The sequence below is a fragment of the Moesziomyces antarcticus genome (genome assembly GCF_000747765.1).
Source record: "Moesziomyces antarcticus DNA, scaffold: scaffold_v10028, strain JCM 10317, whole genome shotgun sequence".
Classification (NCBI taxonomy): Eukaryota; Fungi; Basidiomycota; class Ustilaginomycetes; order Ustilaginales; family Ustilaginaceae; genus Moesziomyces; species Moesziomyces antarcticus.
This window is the reverse complement of record NW_014638982.1, coordinates 1-20,076: the sequence shown is the minus strand read 5'-3', so window position 1 is coordinate 20,076 and position 20,076 is coordinate 1. Positions and strand designations below refer to the sequence as shown.

The window sequence follows — 20,076 nt, the reverse complement described above, 5'->3', positions numbered from 1 at the left end:
GAGGCTGAGTCGAAGATAGGTCGAACTGTGGGTGGCAGAGGAATTGAGGAGGAGGAGGTCGGCAAGTGTTGAACTTAGAGCTTAGCATGTGACCCTCCACTTGCCGTCGTGGAAGCGCTGCGTGTGAACAGAGAGAGGAGGCTGCGGACGTGCGGGCTAGAGGCTGCCGGAAAATCCGACGCACGGCCAAATTGGTCACAAGCTCAGCCCTTCTTCGTCTCTCCTCTCTCCCAAACCAACGACTTGCTCCTGATCACACGACTACAGCACTCGGTCGATGAGTCGGACCATCCCATCGACGCACCGCTGATCCAGCTCGGCAGTGTGTCGCCGCGACTTTCTTTCGGAGATGCCGCCCAAGACAGCCGCGTCGGGACGTGGGCGCTCGCAGCACACACGCAACTCGTCCATCACATCGCAGCGAGACAAGGACGAGGGCGAGCCGTTCCATCCAGCTGCGGATGCCGCCACCTTCCGCGATCTGCTCATCTTTGAGGAGCGTCTGAAGCAGAATGCCGCACGACTGCAGGCTCGCAAACGCAAGTACGAGCTGCTGCTGGCTGGCTTTGTCGGGTTCATCCTGTGCCTATCGCATTTTGTCGTCGTCTCTCCGCGGTCTTCGGTGTTTCTGCAGTACAGCCTGGCTGCAGTGCTCATGATCTGCCTCACCACACTCTTCCTCTTTTTCGCCAGCGGTATGCATGCAGAACGCATCCGATCCGCCAACAAGTTCGTCCCGCAGGCGAATCGAAGTTTGCGCAGCTTCAACATGTATCTCAACACGCGCACCTCGGCTTCCTCGCGGTGGTGGTCCCTCCGTCGGCTGCTCCGACCCGATCAAACTACCAAATCCACATCGAAGGAATCCTCATCGCTAGTCAGTATGGTTGACAAGGCGCTCAACCGAGGAACGACCGTGTCGAAGTCTTCCTCGCGGCTGTCGAGTGGAGCATCGAGTCCGCGCAGAGCTGCACTGTCTTCCATCCCGCCATCGCAGAACAGCAGGGGCGAACTCATCTTTAGCAATCGCGTCAGTCCCGACTTTCGCGAAGGCTACGAGCGGTATCGTGCGGCGTTTGAGCGACGAAGGGCCGAAAAGATCGCAGCCAAGCGCGCTCAGTCGTGGAAGAGGTGGTTCGACTACCTGCTTGCGCGCAATTCGACTCAGCCAGCCAACGACTCCACACCCAAGCGCACGCAGGCCCGCAGCTCCCGTCCGAGCGCAGCACATTCGCATCCCACACGCAGCTCAAAACATCGCACTCCGCGGTCGGGGCAGTCGACCACCCAGCCCGATTCCGGCAACGAAATGGCTGCAGCTTCAGACGATGCCCCCCCGCTCCACAGTGCTGGTGCTCACGGCGAAGACCTCAGCGAGGGCGGCTTGAGCGACGATGGCTATCCCCCATCCATGGCCTCCGGCTCATCCTTATCCGGTCACGAACCAACATAAAAAGACTTGTAAATCAGACACTGAATACATGCTAATCATTCATACGTCGCGCTGCATTGATTGCTTTGTCTTTTTTTGGGGGAGGCGTGAAGTCGAACCGCAGTGGGCTCGAGCTCTACTGCTTGGTCGCCTGGACGGCTTCGGAAATGACCGCCTCGGGTTTGGAGATGTTGCTGAGCGCCGAGAGCACCGCCTTGAGCGAGGCGGTGGTGATGTCGACGTCGATGCCCACGCCCCAGAAGCCCTGCGCCTTCTTCTCGCCCACCTGCTCCTTGTGTGCTGGGTCGATGAGCTCGACGTACGACGCCGCCTGCGCCTTGGAGCCGTTGCCGCGTGCGCTGCTCGAGGTGTTGGTGCCCGTCTGGAGGCTGGACGACTTGGTGATGGCGTGCTCGCTGTACTCGCGGATCTCGGCCTTGAGGCCGAAAGTCGACTCGACCGCGTCGATGAGCGCCGAGAGCGCACCGTTGCCCGTGCCCGTGAGCTCGTGCACCTTGCCCTCGTGCAGCACCTTGCCCGTGAAGCGACGGTGGCGCGGCGTCTGCAGGCCGGAGCCGTGCTCGTCCTCCGAGGTGATGCTGCTCGACAGGTCGTCCGAGAGCGAGTAGCCGCGCAGCGCAAAGCGGCCCTCGTTGCGTCCGGCCTCGAGCGAGGCGAGGTGGTAGGTCTGCGTAAAGATGCGCGTGATGTCGTCCGAAGTCATCTCCTTGCCCGTGCGGTCGGCCACCTCCTGGATCACCTGGTAGAACGCCACCTGCATCCTGCGCGGCAGGTCGAGGCCCAGGCTCTGCGCCACCAGATACGCCACGCCGCCCTTGCCCGACTGCGAGTTGACGCGGATGACGGCCTCGTAGGTGCATCCGAGGTCGAGCGGGTCGATGGGCAGGTAGGGGATCTCCCACGTGTTGTCGCCGTCGGCGATGCGCTTGGTCTGGGCGGCGAAGCCCTTCTTGATGGCGTCCTGGTGGCTTCCGGAGAAGGCGGTGAAGACGAGGTCGCCGGCGTAAGGGTGGCGCGGGTGGACGGGGATGTCGTTGCAGCCGCTGACGACGTCGACGACGCTCTGGATGTCCGAGAGGTCGAGCTGGCCGGGCTGGATGCCCTGGGAGAACATGTTGAGGGCGAGGGTGACGATGTCGACGTTGCCGGTGCGCTCGCCGTTGCCAAAGAGGCAGCCCTCGACGCGGTCGCCACCGGCGAGCATGCCGAGCTCGGAGGCGGCGACGGCGCAGCCGCGGTCGTTGTGCGGGTGGAGCGAGACGATGACCGAGGCGCGGTCGGAGATGTGGGTGCAGAAGTACTCGATCTGGTCGGCGTAGTGGTTGGGCGGGCCGACCTCGACGGTGGCGGGGAGGTTGAAGATGATGGGGTTGTCGTGCGACGCCTTGCCCCACGCCGTGCGCACCTCTTCGCAGATCTTGACGGCAAAGTCCATCTCGGTCTGTGTGAAGGTCTCGGGCGAGTATTCGTACTTGAAGTTGGTGCCGCCGTTCTCGGGCTTCGAGTAGTGGTCTACGAGCTCGCGCACGATCTTGGTGTGCTTGACGGCGAGGTCGATGGTCTGCTCTTGCGAGTTGCTGAAGACGACGTTGCGGAAGAGGGGCGAGGAGGCGTTGTACATGTGAAGGATGACGTTCTTGGCGCCCTTGATGGACTCAAAGGTCCTGCGGATGAGCTCCTCGCGCGCCGGGGTGAGCACCTGGATGTAGACGTCGTCGGGGATCATGTTGTTCTCGATAATGTGGCGCACGAAGCCAAAGTCGGTGTCCGAGGCGGAGGGGAAGGCGACCTCGATCTCCTTGAAGCCGACCTCGACGAGCTTCTGGTAGAACTTGAGCTTCTGCTCGCCGGACATGGGGTTGATGAGCGCCTGGTTGCCATCGCGAAGATCGACCGAGGTCCAGATGGGAGCCTTTTGCTGCACCTTTGTGGGCCATGTGCGGTTGGGAAGGTCGATCGGTTTGTACGGTTTGTACTTGTCACCTGGGATCATGGGCGCCATGGTGAAGAGACTTGCTTGCGGGGGTCTGCGGGTGGTATCAAAGTCGAATGGGAAGTGCGGCGGCCGAGTAGGAGGAACAGGTGGCTTTGGTGGGAAGAAGGGAAGACTTGAAGACTGAGCCGTGTCAAAGACTCCACTCGAGGCTCCGGCATGCGGATCGAGACCTTCGGGCCAAAGGTGCGGGAGAGGTGCACGCGCCTTGAGGCACTGCACCTGTTTAGGCCGTCTCAAGGGCTCTCGCTGAGGCCCGTGATTAAAGGAAAGGATTTAAATATTTAAAAATGCAAAATAAAATTTAGCGTGACTCGAGAGAGCGACGGTCCCTTCCGAAGGCTGCAGGCCAGTCACGTTTCATTTGTTGCGCCTCTCTCTCCCACCCTCTCTCGAGAGCTCACGGCAGAGAAGCTCCGAAGAAGCTGGAACTGAGGCTCACATTGTCCAGCTCGGAAGGCAAGGTTCAAAGCAAAGGATCATATTCTCGCATATGCATTGCGTTTGGGGCGTGTGGGTGACGAGAGTTAGGCAGTGGCAGGCGGTTTGGAGACGTCAAAGTGGACTCCTTCCTGCACCTTTCCGTCGGCGGTCTTGATGGTGATGGTGCCGTCTTCGTTGCCAAAGTAGGCCGACTTGCAGATGTTGCAGAAGAGGCCGACCTCGACGACGCCGGTGAGCAGCTTGATGCGCATGAGCAGGTCGGAAGGGTCCTTCATCTGCGCCTCGGGGAAGGGTGCGTCGATGCAAAAGTTGCCGTTGTCCGTGACTACGGGTCCTGCCTTGGCCTTGCCCATGCGCAGCACCGCCTGGTCGGATCCCATCTTCTTGAGGTTCTGCAGCACCTTGGCGTAGGCGAACGGCGTCACTTCGATCGGGATACCCTGGAGCCACTTGGTGCCGAGCTGCGAGCCGTTCTTGCGGTAGTCGGCCACCACGACGAACTCGTTGGCCGCCTCGGCGAGCACCTTTTCGCGCAGCTGGCATGCGCCGCCACCCTTGATGCAGTTGAGCGCATTGTCCACCTCGTCGGCACCGTCGATCGTCACGTCAATCGCCGGGAAGCTGTCGACGTCGCCCAGACGCAGACCTGCGTTGATGATGAGCTCTCGCGACTGGAAGCCCGTAGGCACGAACCAGCGCTTGGCATTGATCTCGGCGCCCTGCTGTGCGATGCGCTCGACCACATACGGCACCGTCGACCCTGAACAGGAACGCAAATGTGTCAGTCGCAAAAAGTCAGGATGCCGCAAGATGGGTTGGCTACTCACCTGAGCCGATGCCGATGATCTCGTGGTGCGGGAAGACGTGGTTGTCGACGGCAGCGTAGGCGGCTGCGCGCTTGGCAGCTTCCACGCCAGAGAGCTGTGCCAGTTCGGTGCTCTTGAATGCCGAAGAATTCGAGTTGGCAGCGTGCGCCGCAGTTGCAGAGGTGGTGGATGCCATAGTGCGTGGACCGGATCTAAAGCTCGAACGAGGTGGAGGCGCGATTCGCGGAGAGAGCAGCGGCAGAGGTGAGGCAACGACAGAGACACGTTGGAGACAAGTCGCAGAGGGCAAGTTGGATGGACGAAGGAGAAGACGCATGGACAAGCGCAACGAGCTGTTTCAACGTCGAGAGCGAGGAGGGTTAGGGAAGCAGACTAACACCCACACTGCGGCCATCGAATAGTGTCGGTGGACCCACCGCGCCTTCGCACCCTGCACGTCCGCTAAGAAGCACGTTGACGTCGACTTTTCCGGACCGGCAGAAGATGCACTTGCATTCGCTTATGTCAGCTAGACATAAGCACTCTTAGCCCCCCACCGTCAGGGTCTCGTCTGGAATTTTTTCGTTTTTGAGCCCTTCTTCCTTCGTGGAGGAGAATTTTTCGAGAGGCGCTAGCCGGAGGCATCACAGCCAAGGCAAGTCGAGCAGCCCAAAAAAGGGCCCTGACCTTCTTCATACAGTCAGCCGTGCTACACTGGTCGCTCAACACGCTGGCCCCTCCATCTTTCCCTCCGCCATCCCTCTTCCAACGAGACACATCGGAAGAGAGCCACAGCACTCAACACGGCGGCTACATCACTCTTCGGCCGACTGTCTCTCAACCCTGCAGCGTCTATTCGACCGGACACACTCGCAACGGTTTCGATCAGCTCCGTGACACATCCCCACTGGCCCACCTTTCCTCTGCCCCACTCTCAAGGGCTGCTCACGCAGACTCTTGAGCGTTCTTCTATCATGGCCTCCATCGACATGGACGCATCGGCCGCGGCTGCAAGCCTCGACAGCCTGCACAGCGCTTTCTCCAAGATCCGCCACCACACCAACTCCAAGCTCGAAAACCAAAAGGGCCCCGCACAGCTCCTCGTCGCTGTCGAGGCCACTCTCGCAGAGCAGGACTCCACAAAGGGCACCACTTCGGCGACTGGCGCGGCTGCCTCCCAGCATGCTGCTGCCAACCGCTCGCCTGCCGAGTACTTTCTCGCGCTCGAATCCATGATGGAGATGGCAAAGTCGCCGTCGGCCCCGTCGTCGCTCCTCAGCAACGTCTTCTACCTGCTCTCCATTGTGGCGCCCCACGTTTCGCCAGGCATCCTCCGCGCAAAGCTCTCCTCCATCGTCCCGGCCGTCGGCAAGCTCCTCACCACGCCTCATCCCACCACCTTCAACGTCAACGACACCACCTCGGCCGAAACCTATGCATCCACCCTCAAGTCAGCCCTCGCCATCCTCCAGGCAATCTACTCGGCGTTCCAGTCCGACGTCTCGGCGCTCGAGAGCGACGGCCCTCTGAGGTCCTGCTGGTCCGCAACGCTCAACCTTTGCGCCGACTCGCGCCCAAAGGTTCGCCGCCGCGCACAGCTCCTCATCACCTCCATCCTGCCCACCACCGCTGCCGCCTCGGTCAAGCCATACCACCCCTACCTCAAGCTCACCTTTGACTGGATCATCTCCACCCTCGCACACGTCGCCGACGCAGGCTCCGTCTCGTCCTCAAAGTCCAAGAACAAGAAGGACGACCCCTTGCATCCAAAGTACGACAAGAAGTCCGGCACCGCCAAGCAAGCACAGGCCGCTGCCGCTCTCCGTCAAAACCAGGGCGACACTGCTTCCGTCGGCATCTGGGTCTGCGGCTTCGCAAAGCAGATGATCAACATCCTGCCCCTGGCTCAGGTCGACGATCTCGTCGCCGCCCTCCTTCGACTGCCCGGCCTCCAGAACCCTTTCCTCACCGTCGCCGCTTTCGACGTATTCGAGGCTTTCCTCAAGGCGTGCAGGCCGAGTATCGCATCCGGTGCCGCACAGGCCGACGCCCTCCTCATCCAGTCCCACGTCACCTCGTCCCCGAGCAGCATCGGAGAAAAGACGCTCGCCAGTCTCCTCGACTCGCTCCGCTCACCCGCCTTTGTGCCGTCGAGCTCAGATGCGCAGCTCCTTCCCGCCTACCTCCGAGCGCTCGAGCACGCCGTCTCCGCGTACTCCCGCTTCGACAACGGCGCTCCGGCTTGGCGTCTCGCTCCTCAGGTCTGGTCCGACGTCATCGCCCTCTCCATGTCGGACAAGTCGGATGCCTCTCGAACCGCTCCCGCCGTCCGCGCAGCCGGACGCGACTGCCTGATCGCGCTCCTCCGCTACTGCGTCCCGGATTCGGCGATCCAAGACGCACTCAAGGCGTCCTTCTCCAAGAAGAAGGCCTCCGACGCCCCCTTGCTCGGCATGATCCAGTCCCTCGAGGATGCTCTCGGCAAGGATGCACTGCAGTTCATGCATGCGCGCGCAGAGATCCTCTCCGTCCTCGCCTCGCTCATCTCCAGGCTTCGTTACCACTACGTCCCCGAGACGCAGCCGCCTCATCCTGCCGCCGCCTCGCTTGCCATGCACATCGTTCAGACCGTCGCCGAGCTCCGACAGCAGCCCCACTTTGAGCACCGCGAGTACGCCGACACCGTCATCGCAGCTGCCGTCGAGGTTTGCGGTCCGCGTCTCCTGCTCGAGGCTCTGCCGCTCAACCTCTTTGGCGAGACTGAAGGCCCGGGCCGTGCATGGCTCCTCCCGCTCATCCGCACCAAGATCAACAACACCGAGCTCAGCCACTTTTCCGGCGACCTCGTCTCGCTCTCCGAGAAGATCTTCACCAAGCGCCAGGAGGCCGAGAACGACGCCCGCCCCGTCGAGGCAAAGATGTACGAGGCCCTCACAGAGCAGATCTGGGCCCTCTTCCCGGCCTACTGTGCCATGCCCAGAGACCTGCTCTCCGCCTTTACGCGCCAGTTTGCAGAGCTCCTCACCAACGTGCTCTACACCCAGTCCAACCTGCGTCCGTCCATCTGCCGCGGTCTCCAGGCACTCGTCTACCGCAACGAGGCGCTTGTCTCGTCTGGCGCGCCCTCCGACTCGCTCAAGCACGCCTTCGGCCTCGACCAGGCTGACGGCAAGGCCAACATCGCCCATCTCTCCGCCATCGCTCCCAACTTGCTCGCCGTCCTCTTCAACGTCTTTTCCCAGTCGCCCGGAGAGGGTCGCGGATTCGTCTACGACACCATCGTCGCTTACCTGCGCGTCATGTCGCCCCAGGACATCCAAAACACCTACCTCAAGGTCAAGACCACGCTCGAGCAGTCGCTGCCCACGCTCTCCACCAAGCAGAAGCGCAACCAGAAGGAGAGCACCACCACGCCCCCACCCGTGCCCTACACCATGCTCGACCTCATCTCGGCGCTCATCCCGCACCTCGATAAGAGCGCAGGTGGCCCCGCTGGCGACCTCTTTGAGCTCATCTGCCAGGACAACGTGCTCCGCTCGCACGACTCGACCGTGCAGAAGAAGAGCTACCGCATCCTGAGCCGACTGCTCGAGGGCGATGCGGGCAAGCAGATCCTTCTCGCTCCCTCGGCCGGCAGTGTCAAGGGGTCCAACCGCGTCGGTGAACTGCTCGACAAGCTTCGCGAGTCGACTTCCAGCGTCGCGCTCGGAGCCAAGCGTGACCGTGTGCTCCTACTGGCCACGCTCGTCCCCAACATTCCCTCGGACGAGCTCCACCACCTGCCCAGCATCATCCCCGAGGCCGTGCTTGCCACCAAGGAGGTCAATGCTCTCACTCGCCAGAATGCCTACGAGCTGCTCGTCCAGATGGGCTACAAGATGGAGCAGGGCGGTTCCATCAACCGCGGCCTCGTCGAAGGCCATGGCGCTGCTGCTGACGCAGCAGAAGAGGCCGAAGACGACAGCGAGATGGCCGATGCCGGTGTGGTGTCCGCTTCCATCAGCGAGTACCTCACTATGGTTGCCGCCGGTCTTGCCGGAACAACACCTCACATGATCAGTGCTACGATCACCGCGCTCTCGCGTCTGGTGTACGAGTTCAAGGAGACGCTGGAGCAGAGCGTGCTGGACGAGCTGCTGAGCACGATCGAGGTGTACCTGCAGTCGGCCAACCGCGAGATCGTCAAGTCGGCCATCGGCTTTGTCAAGGTGGCCATCGTCGACTTCAACACGACGCTCATCGACTCGCACCTGCCCAAGCTCATCCCTGCGCTGCTCGGATGGTCGACCGAGCACAAGCAGCACTTCAAGGTCAAGGTGCGCCACATCTTTGAGAGGCTGCTGCGTCGCTTTGGCTTCGAGCGCATCTACGCGCTCACCGACGAGGACAACCGCAAGCTCATCAACAACATCCGCAAGCGCAAGGAGCGCGCCAAGCGCAAGAAGGCCAATGCGGCCGCCGAGCGCGAGGCAGGCGCTCTGGGTGAGGACGACGATGACGAGCCCGGTCTCGCCCCTCGCATCCTCAAGACCAAGGGTGGCAACGATGCGTTCGAGGAGGTTGTCTACGGATCCGAATCCGACATTTCGGATTCCGAGGACGATGACGAGGATGCCGAAGCCGCCAACGACCGCAAGGGCGGCACTGCTGCGGCGCTCAACCGCAATCGCCAGCGCAAGAATGGTGGCGACGACGACAAGTCGGGTCGCTCCAACCGTCGTCGCGGCAAGCAGCAGGACGAGGCGTACATCGAGGCGGACGATGATGACGATGTGCCGATGGACCTGTTGGATCGCAGTGCCACTGCACGAATCTCGCTCTCCAACCCCAACGCCAAGGACGCTGGTCGTGGACGCAACAAGAAGCGACAGCCTGGCCAAGAAGCGAGCAAGTTCGCGCTCGACGAGGCTACGGGCCGAATGCTCATCGACGATGACGAAGATGCATCTGCAAGGCAAGGTGCTGGCAAGCGCGTCTCGTTTGCAGATGGTGGTGCTGAGGCTGGGCCTGTTGATGTGGAGGGTGCTGGAACCGCCTACATCAATCAAGGTCGTGGTGTGGATGGTATGGCCCAGGTGCGCGGTGGCGCTGTCAAGTTCAACAAGAACAACAAGCGAACGCGCGAGGCGGAGCGCGAGATGGAGCTCGAGCAGATTGCGCTCGAGGAGGCTCAGGACCGTGTGCGACAGGTGCAGAGCGGCAAGCCGGCGCAAGCAGACAAGAAGAAGCGCGTCAAGGAGGCCATCGGCAAGGAGTTCCGTGCCAAGCGCGGTGGTGGCGATGTCATTCGAAACGGCAAGAGCCCTTACGCCTACGTGCCCCTCAGCCAGGTAGCGGGCAAGAAGGCGGGCAAGGGCGACAACGTCTCGTACACGGGCAAGGGAGACAAGAGCCGTAAGCGTCGCTAGTCGCGATCCTTCTTTTGTAAATACAGTCTTTCTTTACCCGAGATGCTTTATGATTCAGAGCGGCCAGATTTCGGCAAAGCAATGCGTGATATCCTCGACGAGAGCTGCGGGTTGCTCGAGCGCAGCGAAGTGTCCGCCCTCCGCGTGCTTTCGGAACCAGCGCAGGTTGACGCTGGCCTTGACAAACGACTCGGGCACCTGAATGATCTCGAGCGGGAAGCTCGAGTACCCAGTGGGCTGAGGGATGTAGTTGCGCGGATCGCTGGCGATGGCTGCCGGCCCTCCCGCATGACGATTGCGGTAAGGATAGAAGGAGCCGGCGATGGTGTCGGTCGTTTCGTACAGCGTGAGGTTGGCCAGAATCGTCGAAGCGTCCGGGTCCGCATCGGTCCATGCATACATCTTTTCTCCGACCCAGGCAAGTGTAGCGAGTGGCGAACGAGACAGAACCAAGCCGAGGGTCGAAGGCCGTGTACCGTGCATGGCCGCATAGGCACTGCCAGTCGCAACGAATTCGATTCCTCGACTCAACCCCTCACGCTCCTCTTGCGACAACGGCGCTGGCACCGAGCCAAGACTGAGCAGCGCAAGGCCCCTCCAAGTTGCCTCTGTCAGAAGCTCGGCTGTCTTTCCAATCAGAGTTCCAGCTCCGCAAAGATCGCTTGAGCGTTCGCCCTGGCTCCAGCTGGAAAACAGCCCGAGGGCTCGTTGCGAGTAGCGCTGCTTTGAGATGAGCTGAGGCAAACGCAGCACCCAGTCGGGCGTCCCTTGGCGCCCGACCAGGGGCAAGACGAGCGAAGGCGCCTGCGACGGACAAAAGTTGAGATGGACAGCACGGACGTTGTCGGGGAACTGCAGTGCCATGCTGCGCAGGAGTCCAGCGCCCCAATCGCCCGCCTGAATCGCATAGTTGTGGTAGCCAAGGCGCGCCATGAGCTTGTGCATGATGCGTGCGACGTCCTTGACGAGCAAGTCGCCGTTCGGACCCGAGTGCATACCGATGACGTTGCCTGTGCGTGGATCCCTGGCCAAACCTGCGGCCGAACTCGAGAAGATGTAGCCGGGATGAGAGGGGACCACGATGTCGAAATGGACGGGAGTGAGGTTGCCCGGATGAGCGAGCGGCTTGATGAGGTCGAGGAATTCGTGGATCGATCCTGGCCAGCCGTGCAGCAGCAAGAGCGGGATCACCTTGATGTTGGTGCCGGATGCTGGAGGATTGGCGCGTTCATGGATGAAGTGCAGATCCACATCCTCGATGAGCACCTTGTAGTGGGAGAAAGAGGAGAGGCGTGCCTGCTCCGCTGCCCATGTGTCGTGGTCTGGGCCCGCTCGTCTGCTGATGCTAGCCGAGTCGTCGGATTCACTGGCCTCAACCTTGAATGCGGGCTCCGAGCGGAGGAAGGGAATCCAAGCGTCGCGCAGCTTGCAGAAGCGTTCATGAGTGAGGCCGAGGCGTTCGTAGCTACCTTCGAAGCTGGCCTTTGTAGGTAGAGGACGCTTCGCATCGACCTCGATACGTTCAATCAGGTCCTGCAGCTTGTCCTCCGGGATCGTGGGATCGAAAGGACGAATGACCAACGACTGGGTGCTTGAGCCGAGGCTGTGAGTCTCGGAATGGTCCTGCGACTTCTCATCATGCCGAGGGCTGGCCTTGGGTCCCAGGCCGTGCTCTCCGCCGTGGTAGACGGAGTCAACCTGGGGCGATTCGTTGAAGAGGTGCCAGAATTCGTGTCCGTCGAGGGCGCGCTCGAGGTAGTGGGGAAGCTTTTGATCTGGCTCCGAGGCAATGGGACGGGGCAAGGTGCCGATGTCGTTCTCGCGTTGTAGCTCGCGAACCCAGCGCTGAGCAGTCTCTGGGCTGTCGTCTGGATGGTCCGGGATGTTGGGGCGGAGGTAGCTGAAGAGCTGCCACCAGTCGTAGACACGAGTGTCGGAGAGGATCCAGCGACGCCCCCAGCCGGAGCGGGTGCTTTGATGGAGGAGAATGATGGCGCGGGCGACGTCGAGACCATGGACAAAATGTACGGATCCTTTCAGGGCAAGCAGATCCTTTGTGGCGCCTACTCTGGAGGCAAAGTTCTTCGGCTGGCGCAGACCGCCGTACAGACCAGCGAGATTGAGTACCGCGGCACGTGGATGGCGTGCCTTTGCGGTGACATCGAGCAGCCTCTGTTCTGCGGCGGCGCGTGCATTTTGCGTGTCGAAGGGCGAGGAGGAGTTGTGTATTCCAGAGCCCCAGATTCCAGTGCTGCCGAGCTGAATCCAGCGCGTACTCCCGTGGATGGCTTCGTACTCCCGCACGAGGTCGTCGACTTGGGACAGAGTCTTGATGGGGAAGATGATGACGACGGTGCGTGCGCTTGGAAGCGGACGGAGTGACTGCTTGGTGACGGGATCCGTGAGCTCAAACTGGATTCTATGAGGATCGTTGGGTGTCTTTTCGTCGGGTGGAGATCTGGAGGTGTAGGCGTAGTTCAAGTTTTGGTCGCGGAAGAGAGGGATGAGGAAGGATCCGGTCCAGCCTGAGCCGAGCAGAAGCACGTCGACGGAGGCTGCCATGATTGCGATCCGGCAAAAGCAGCCCACGAGAGGATGGTTATCGACGGTGACGGTGATGAGGTAGCTTGGGAAGGAGCGTGGCTCGGTGGGCGCGCTCACGTCTGAGCCGAGCTGATCTGAGCGTCGACTCGATGATGCCTCCACTCGAAATTTTGTTTGAGCACAGAAGCAGAGAGTCTGGCATCAGGGTCCAAAAGCAGGGCAGCGAGCATGAACCTTGACCACACCTCTTGGTCGGCACCATACAATGTCGGGACGCAAGACTACCTTGGCATCTCGGTCGCTCGAGTATCGGGCGCCTGAGGTGCCGAGCTTCTTGAAAGCACTCAAAGCGCAAGTCTCCGAGAGTGAGCGGTATTCGCGCAAGCGGCCAAACGACGAGCTGGATTCGTTGGTTGCATCCGCATCCTCTGCAAGCAAACGCAAAGCACGGGATGCAGACGACGACGAGGGTCTGGACAGCGACGACGAGCTGCGCGGTGCACAAGTCGTCGTGCTCAAGGACGGCAAGCATCTATCGCAGCAACAGGCGCTCGAGGCCAAGGCGGTGCAAAGAATTCCCGCTTCTTCGAGCTCGACTCAGAACATCTCCTCGGCCAGCACCACTTCCGCACTCAAGCGGAGACGCCAGCCAATCGCTGACGAGGCTCTTTCGGACTCGGTTTCGTCCGCAAAAGCTCCACACATAGCAGAAGGCGGCAATGGCGGCGACGCAAGCTTGAATCACGTCAAGCAGCTCATCCACGAACGACACTCCAGACCAATCGACGACGAGATTCCCAGGAACGATACCCACACAAAAGAGAACAAGCGCAAGGCGAAGAATGCAGAAGCACGCAAGCTCAAAGCCAAGTCAGGGAAAGGTCTCAGCTTCGAACTTGACGACTGAAGCCACCTCGGAGCGTGAGAGCATAAACGAACGTCCCATCCAAGGTTTCCGTCACACCGAGCCAATCCTGTTCGGTCAATAGACTCACACAAAGTCGCGGCTTCTTATGGCGTCGTGTGACACTCGTGCTGCTGCGCGGTCCTGCTTCGGTATGTCGCCACTCGCCTCGACTTCTGTCAATGAACTCGATCAAGTTAGACGCTCGTGGGACTTCCGCCTCGCTCGCGTTGCTCCGCCGAGGAATCCCGCTGTGGAGAAAGCGTGCTCGAGTACGCCAAAGCTTTCAGGCTCATTCGGAACGCAAGTGCCGCACTGTCGATGTTCGAATTGGTCAGACCTGCGACTAGGACCACATGAAGGATCTGAGTAAATGAGACGGGATCGTCGGATCATCTTGCGATATGATATGACACCATGCAGATGTTCAAACAAGCGCTGACAGAGCGCTGACACAATGCAAGTCTTCCCGCTCATTCGCGTCTCACGGTCCTCATGAAACGGCAGCACTGCATCCCACGCCTCGCAACCCTACTCTTCTCTACGCAACGATCGACAGACACTTGGTTGTTCACACGCTCGACTTGCCATTCCGTCTTTTGTGTAGCTTGAATTGCCCAGCGTTTCGCTCGCCCGCCTTGCAGACGCTCTTACGCTCCATCGGTACAGTCGCTTCACCAGCAGTTCTGCGTCAGAGGTCATATATATCGCAACCCTTCCGGAGTGTCACGTCTTCGCCCTACATCCGACCGTCCCAACAAGGTATTCGCCGCTCCTTCTTTCATACTTCTTGCTCACTTTCTCGCTTGAATTATTCGAGCCTGCCCTTGAAAATACGTTTCGACCAACATGAAGGTGCACTTCGCAAAACTCTTTCTGGCGTTCGTCTTGGGTGCCACTTGCGCGCAGCAGTCGGTGAGCGACAAACAAGTCTCGGACGGCTACGACACGATCCGCCAATTGGGCAAGAAGCACGATCTGTCCGCCATTCGGCTCAAAGAGGATGGCACTTACGAGGGCAAGAGGCGTGGCGACGGTCAAATCATGCAGGTCGACATTCCGCTCGACCCGCACGTGCTCGCCGAGATCAAACGACGCGACGCGCTTCGCATCGATCAGTCCAAGCTCAAGTCCAATCCGCTCCAGCCTCCCAGCAAGGATTGGTTGATCGCCGTCTGCATCCCCAACATGTGTCAATTCGAAAGCGACATTTGCAGCAGGCTCATGTATTGCAGCACGTGTTGGGGAAGCGACCCGACCAATCCCGGCACTTGCATCTAGCGCAACGATCGCTGATGTGGTCGCCTCGCTTTGTTTCCTCAAGTTGAGCTTCCCAGCGAAGAACTGCCGTCTCAAGTCGAATTTTCGGCCGCTTTCTCGCCTCTCCTTGCATGAGAAGCGACGATCAAGACGGAGACGACGACTACACAGAGGACTTCCTCAGCGGAAAGACCTCGAGATCCGTAGCTTCAGAAGTCCGTTGGTCCGTCTTACAGTCTGTGTGAGAGGGTGCCAAGCTCGCTGACTGGGTGAATTAAGTGAATGAGGTGCGAGCAGGACGCATGATACGTGCGTGGCATCCGTGAGTGGGCGGATGCAGTAAGTTACGTCCTCCGCCACCGTGCGGCGTTGAGCGAGTGCGAAGTGCGCCTTATGCAGGCGTACATGTGAGGTGCGGCTCTCTGGGGCATGAACCGGGCCGGACGAAGGCCTGTTTCCAACCATCCCATGATTCGATGAGAAGCCGCTCTGCGAAGTACCGTTTTCTGCCGTATACACTTGTGAGCCTTACCTCGAGCCTTCAAGCTCGAGCTCAGCAATCGCGCATTTGCTCAAGCTCAAGAAGTCCGGGACATGCCAGCAATGCAATCACACTTCGCTCCGCACTTGGTTCCGCACATCGTCGCGCAAAAGACGCAAGTGTATACTGCATTCACAGATTGCCATTCAGTCTTCAGTCTTGCGCTTTCTCACGGACCACTGATGTCAAGTCAGCTTCCGCATCACGCTGCCCATCCTGACCCGCCAGAATCTACATCCGCTTGCTGTAAATGGGAATGACAGAGCGACGTCTCCTCGGCTCCCCATGTACCTTCCCTCCATCTACCTACCCATGTCCGTTGACCACCTCTTAGCGCTGGCTGCAAAGCCCGTCTTGCTGGCCCAGAACCTCGGCCCAGCACTCTGTGTCTCGATCGGGGTCCTTCTATGGATGTACCTGCTCATTCCCTTTTGGTTCCCTCGGCTCCTTCCTGGCTTTGTTCGGCTCGTCAGCGTCGCCTACGCCAAGCTCGTGCGGTTTCTCGTCGAAGGGTGCAAGGACTACAGCGACAGTGAGCAAGTCATCGGCCACGCTTTAACCATTGAAGATCACCCCTGACCACAGTCTTCCCTTCCAACAGCATCGATCGAGTCGAAATTCGCAGCAGAGGTCCAGAGGCTGGACCAGACGGTGGACGAGGCTCTAGCGAGAATCGCTTGGTCGCTAGAGTCCGGAAATCCTCGCTTTGAGGAGGCTGTGGAACGGGTCCTCGACGCCGTCGCTGCACTCAATACCCTCGTTGGCTCCTCGCCGGCCAGCGGAAACCCGACCACCGCCGCCGCTGTCATTGGCCCCAGCGCAACCATTGTCGTAGCTGCCGAAAGCTCCTCAGCAGTCGGCGCTCTCGCCGCCGCCACTGACAGCAATGCCGATGATGACGGCGGAAAGGACGGGAATGTGATCGTACCAACGCCCTCAGCAGCCGAGAGAGCTTTGACTCAGCTCTCCCCCTCCCATCAGCTCCATGGGACGAGATACTTCTCGAACGATGGCTTCGTACCCATCCAAGCCTTTCTCGACCGACATCCCTCGACGGCAAACGGGAAGAGGATGAAGTTTGCTTGCCTCATTGCAACGGACATGACGACCCTCGAGAAGAATTACCTCGTGGTCAAACTCCACGTGCAAGTCGATACCTACATCCGCATGATGGTCCCTCGCAGGTCTAACCTGGACTGGAACGAGCTTGAAGAAGCGATGGGCACAGAAACGTGCTACCTTGTCGATGGAGTAGTGCGCGGCCAAATTAGCCCCGGAGTGCCAGCCGTCAAGTTCGATAACCACTCCTGGCTTCGCAAGCTCAATCCGCACGGCGGCTGCTGCCTTGAGCAAATCTCCATCTTCTACGACAAGATGGATGCCGACTACAACGCCCGTCATAATTGAAGCAAGCCTCCATCACACGCCTCCTCCTTGTACTTAATGCATCGTTTGTGCTCACTCATCGGCATGCGGCCTGGTTTAGGACTGACTCTTTCATTGCGCTCTGCAAACGACTAGGCAGTGATAATGGGGTCGTCGAGCTCCTCGATGTGCGCCAGATCGTCGCCGCCTCCGAACTCGGCGTCAAAATCATCGTCGTCGTCGTCCTTTTTGGTCGTTGCTGCTTCCATGTCGCTATCGCTATCGTCGCGATCGACGACTTCGCCGTTGGCATCCACCTTGAGTTGTCCGCCCATGAGCTTGGCGAAGGTCTCCCTTTCCTTGGCCTGCCGCGTTTCGATGTCGGCCAGCTCCCAGAGACTGACGCCGTTCTTGCCCTCCGGGTACGGCTGGGCCATGGAGCGGATGAACAGCTTGGACTCGACGATCGCCATGTCGGTGGAAAGGTTGCTGTGCGTCTCCTTGATGTACTGCGCGATCCACTTGGGCAGCTTGTTGCGCTTATCCGCACGCGCGAATCGCTTGTCGGCAAACACCATCAATCCGTAATCCGTCTTACCGCGCAATACTCTTCCGACGCATTGCGCAGCGTGTCGCATCGCGTCGAAGGTGAGGAAGTCGTTCTCGCGGATGCGGAAGTTGTCGCGTAGGAACTCGAGCCTCGCCTTCAGGATTCGCGACTCGGTGTACTGGTACGGCACGCCAAACATGATCACCGCGCGCCCGTAGTTGTGGTCGAAATCGATCCCCTCGGACACTTTACCTCGGGCTACCGAGAGCAGGATCGCCCCTCGTCCATTGTCGCAAGCACGTCGGTAGTTCTCGAGCGCGATGCTCGTCTCGGGCGCATCGGGCGTCTCGATAAAGATGAGCTTGTACTTCCACACCTCGTCCAAGATGCCCATGTCGTGCCAGGCAGCCACGATGCTCTCCATATACAGATACGATGGGAAGAAGGCGACGATGCCATCCGGTACGCACTTGGCATACTCGATCAGGATGCTGCCGTAGTTGCGCACCACCGCCGGATCGTTGCGCACCTCGAAGCGCGAACTGATCGCCACCTGGTCGCTGCCGCGCGTGATGACGAGCGGCAAGAAACACTGGCGTGTGAGCGTCATGGCATAGCTCTCCTGCACAATCGCGTCGAATTTGAGCATCTTGGGATACATGTCGAGCGGACTGATGGTTCCCGACGTGATGATGACGCTCGAGAAGCGCTCAAACACGGGCGCGATCGCCAGACTCGCGTCGAGGCACGTAAAGTGGAAGATGGGATTGGGCACCGTCGCATTCTCGGTCTCGAACGGCTCGAGGATGAGCAGGAAGCCCTTGTCGTAGGTGGCGACGAGCGTGGCAAACGCAGCCACCTTTTGCAACGCCGAGTACTCGTCCAGCCGTGTCAGCTCGAGCGTGCCGACGAGCATGCGCAGCCGCTCGGCGCAGAAGCGCAGCGGTTTGCGCTCGATATAGGTGATGTCCTTGAGATGCTGGAGGAAGCTGGCGGGCGTCTCGGCGACGACGTGAAGCACGCGCATGCGCGTCTTGAGGTACTCGACGAAGCGCTTGAGGAAGGCGACAAAGTGTTCGGCTCGCCGAATGTTGCCCGGCACCGCCTCCTGAAGCAGGTCGTCCGGAAGGACGGGATTGGCCATGAATGATTCGGCCTCGCGCTGTTCGCCCTGCTCCTGGAGTCCCTCGACGAGACGTGCGTACTCGTCTTGCAGCTTGGAGGCGTCGGTGCGTTTGATCTCGTCGACGCGCTCCGAGAGCTGATTGATGCTGCGATAGGCGCTGTCGAGCATGGGCCGCGTGAGGTCGATGGAGAGCGACTCGATGCAGACGTTGTCGATGTTGTGCGCCTCGTCGAAGACGACGATGGCATCCTTGCTCATCTCCTTGCTCACCTGCTCGGCGATTTTGGGATCGAGGAGGTAGTGGAAGCTGTAGACGATGATGTCGACAAAGGGGATCATGCGTCGGATGGCAAAGTAGGGGCAGATGCCCTTGACGCGCGCGTACTCCTTGACCTCCTCGAGCGTCCAGACGCCCTGCGGTATGAGCTGGCCGGGCTCCATCTTGCCGAGCTCCTCGTGGAAGTCGCAGAGCTGAACGCTGCCTGGATCCTGACGGCCTTTTTCGCACGCCCAGCTGCTGGTCATGTCGCGGCAGCGCGCATCGACGACCTTTCCTTTGCGCTCCCTGCCGACGTCCGGATGGATGCAGAGGTTCTTGCGCGAACTGAGGCCGAGCGCGAGGATGTCTTCCATCTGGCCGCCCGCCTTGCCGCGACCCTTCATCTCGATGTCGTCGTCTGCGGGGCCATTGGTGCCGTCGGCGTCGCTCTTCGCGACGTACGACTCTTCGCCTTCGGGGACGTTGTAGCGGGCGCGATATTCCATGAGGCGCTTGAGCTCGGCGAGCGCCTTTTCGATCTCGGGTACGGTGCGCGAGCAGTAGATGAGCTTGCGCTTGGCTGGGTGGAAGAGCTGATAGCTGACGATGAGGCTGAAGAGGGAGACGGTCTTTCCGGTGCCCGAAGGCATCTCGAGGACGCAGTGGCCATTGGCGTCGAGCGTCCTCTTGAGATCGGTCATGTATGCATACTGTTCGGGATAGATCTTGGGGTACGGGAAGAGCACGGGGAGCTCGTCGATGTAGAACTTCATGGTGGCATGCGCCTAGCCGAGCTGATCGCTCGCCCAGCCCGCGTATCTGCGCTGTGCGTGCGTGCTTGAGGGTCGAGGCTCGGGGAGGAGATGCGGATCGAGAGGATGTGGTGGAGAGTCGAAAGGTAAGAGTGATACAGCGCTCTTCTGCGCGGCTCAATCGGTGCATGTGGAGGCGCGCGGATATCGCCCGATGAGTCAGATCTGCCCGATTTGTGAACCTCAGGGGTGTCATATTTCCTGATCTCACACGAGGTTGAAGTTCGAAAATCGGGGATCGGGGCAAATCGAATGTCTCGGCGCAGCCACGCTTTTGCGGGCCACGTCGGGCCCGAGCAAATTTTTGGGAAATCTGGAAGATTTGCAAGGGATGACGCGCGGGGTTTGCAAGGCGGAAGAGGCGAGGGCGGACGGCCGATCGGGCGCCGAGGCTCGCACAGAGAGGCGCGGGTTGGCGCTGGACGGCGTTGATGTTGAAAGTTCGAATTTTTTCAGTCCGCTTTGCCACCTCTCGTGGAACGTGGTACAGCGCGACTGCTCAGACCCGGCATTGGAGCAGTGTCACCGGCCGAGCAGACTGCCAGCCGCCTCAATGCGCGAACAAAGTGTCGAAAATCTGCCCTCTCGTCCTACCAGACGCCTTTTTTTTT

The 20,076-nt window shown here is 60.2% G+C and overlaps 7 protein-coding genes across 7 annotated transcripts; 4 read left to right on the top strand and 3 right to left on the bottom strand.

The window, feature by feature from the left end:
• Positions 1–349: 349 nt before the first annotated feature.
• Positions 350–1,453, top strand: PAN0_028d6185 (uncharacterized protein; the record flags this gene model as incomplete). Its single annotated transcript, XM_014798359.1, has 1 exon — positions 350–1,453. The coding sequence occupies one exon, from the start codon at positions 350–352 to the stop codon at positions 1,451–1,453; it is 1,104 nt and encodes a 367-aa protein (XP_014653845.1).
• A 115-nt stretch (positions 1,454–1,568) lies between these two features.
• Positions 1,569–4,892, bottom strand: PAN0_028c6184 (2-isopropylmalate synthase; the record flags this gene model as incomplete). The annotated part of the gene is made up of 3 exons (XM_014798358.1): positions 1,569–3,695; positions 4,025–4,650; positions 4,718–4,892. The coding sequence occupies 3 exons, from the start codon at positions 4,890–4,892 to the stop codon at positions 1,569–1,571; spliced, it is 2,928 nt and encodes a 975-aa protein (XP_014653844.1).
• Positions 4,893–5,670: 778 nt separating this feature from the next.
• PAN0_028d6183 (NUC173-domain-containing protein) lies at positions 5,671–10,104 on the top strand (the record flags this gene model as incomplete). Its single annotated transcript, XM_014798357.1, has 1 exon — positions 5,671–10,104. One exon carries the CDS (start codon positions 5,671–5,673, stop codon positions 10,102–10,104), a length of 4,434 nt encoding a protein of 1,477 aa, XP_014653843.1.
• Positions 10,105–10,158: 54 nt separating this feature from the next.
• On the bottom strand, positions 10,159–12,666 carry PAN0_028c6182 (uncharacterized protein; the record flags this gene model as incomplete). Its single annotated transcript, XM_014798356.1, has 1 exon — positions 10,159–12,666. One exon carries the CDS (start codon positions 12,664–12,666, stop codon positions 10,159–10,161), a length of 2,508 nt encoding a protein of 835 aa, XP_014653842.1.
• A 247-nt stretch (positions 12,667–12,913) lies between these two features.
• PAN0_028d6181 (uncharacterized protein) lies at positions 12,914–13,555 on the top strand (the record flags this gene model as incomplete). Its single annotated transcript, XM_014798355.1, has 1 exon — positions 12,914–13,555. One exon carries the CDS (start codon positions 12,914–12,916, stop codon positions 13,553–13,555), a length of 642 nt encoding a protein of 213 aa, XP_014653841.1.
• Positions 13,556–14,401: 846 nt separating this feature from the next.
• PAN0_028d6180 (uncharacterized protein) lies at positions 14,402–16,760 on the top strand (the record flags this gene model as incomplete). Its single annotated transcript, XM_014798354.1, has 4 exons — positions 14,402–14,778; positions 14,952–15,035; positions 15,548–15,885; positions 15,955–16,760. The coding sequence occupies 4 exons, from the start codon at positions 14,402–14,404 to the stop codon at positions 16,758–16,760; spliced, it is 1,605 nt and encodes a 534-aa protein (XP_014653840.1).
• Positions 16,761–16,870: 110 nt separating this feature from the next.
• Positions 16,871–19,426, bottom strand: PAN0_028c6179 (DNA repair helicase; the record flags this gene model as incomplete). The annotated part of the gene is made up of 1 exon (XM_014798353.1): positions 16,871–19,426. One exon carries the CDS (start codon positions 19,424–19,426, stop codon positions 16,871–16,873), a length of 2,556 nt encoding a protein of 851 aa, XP_014653839.1.
• Positions 19,427–20,076: the final 650 nt, after the last annotated feature.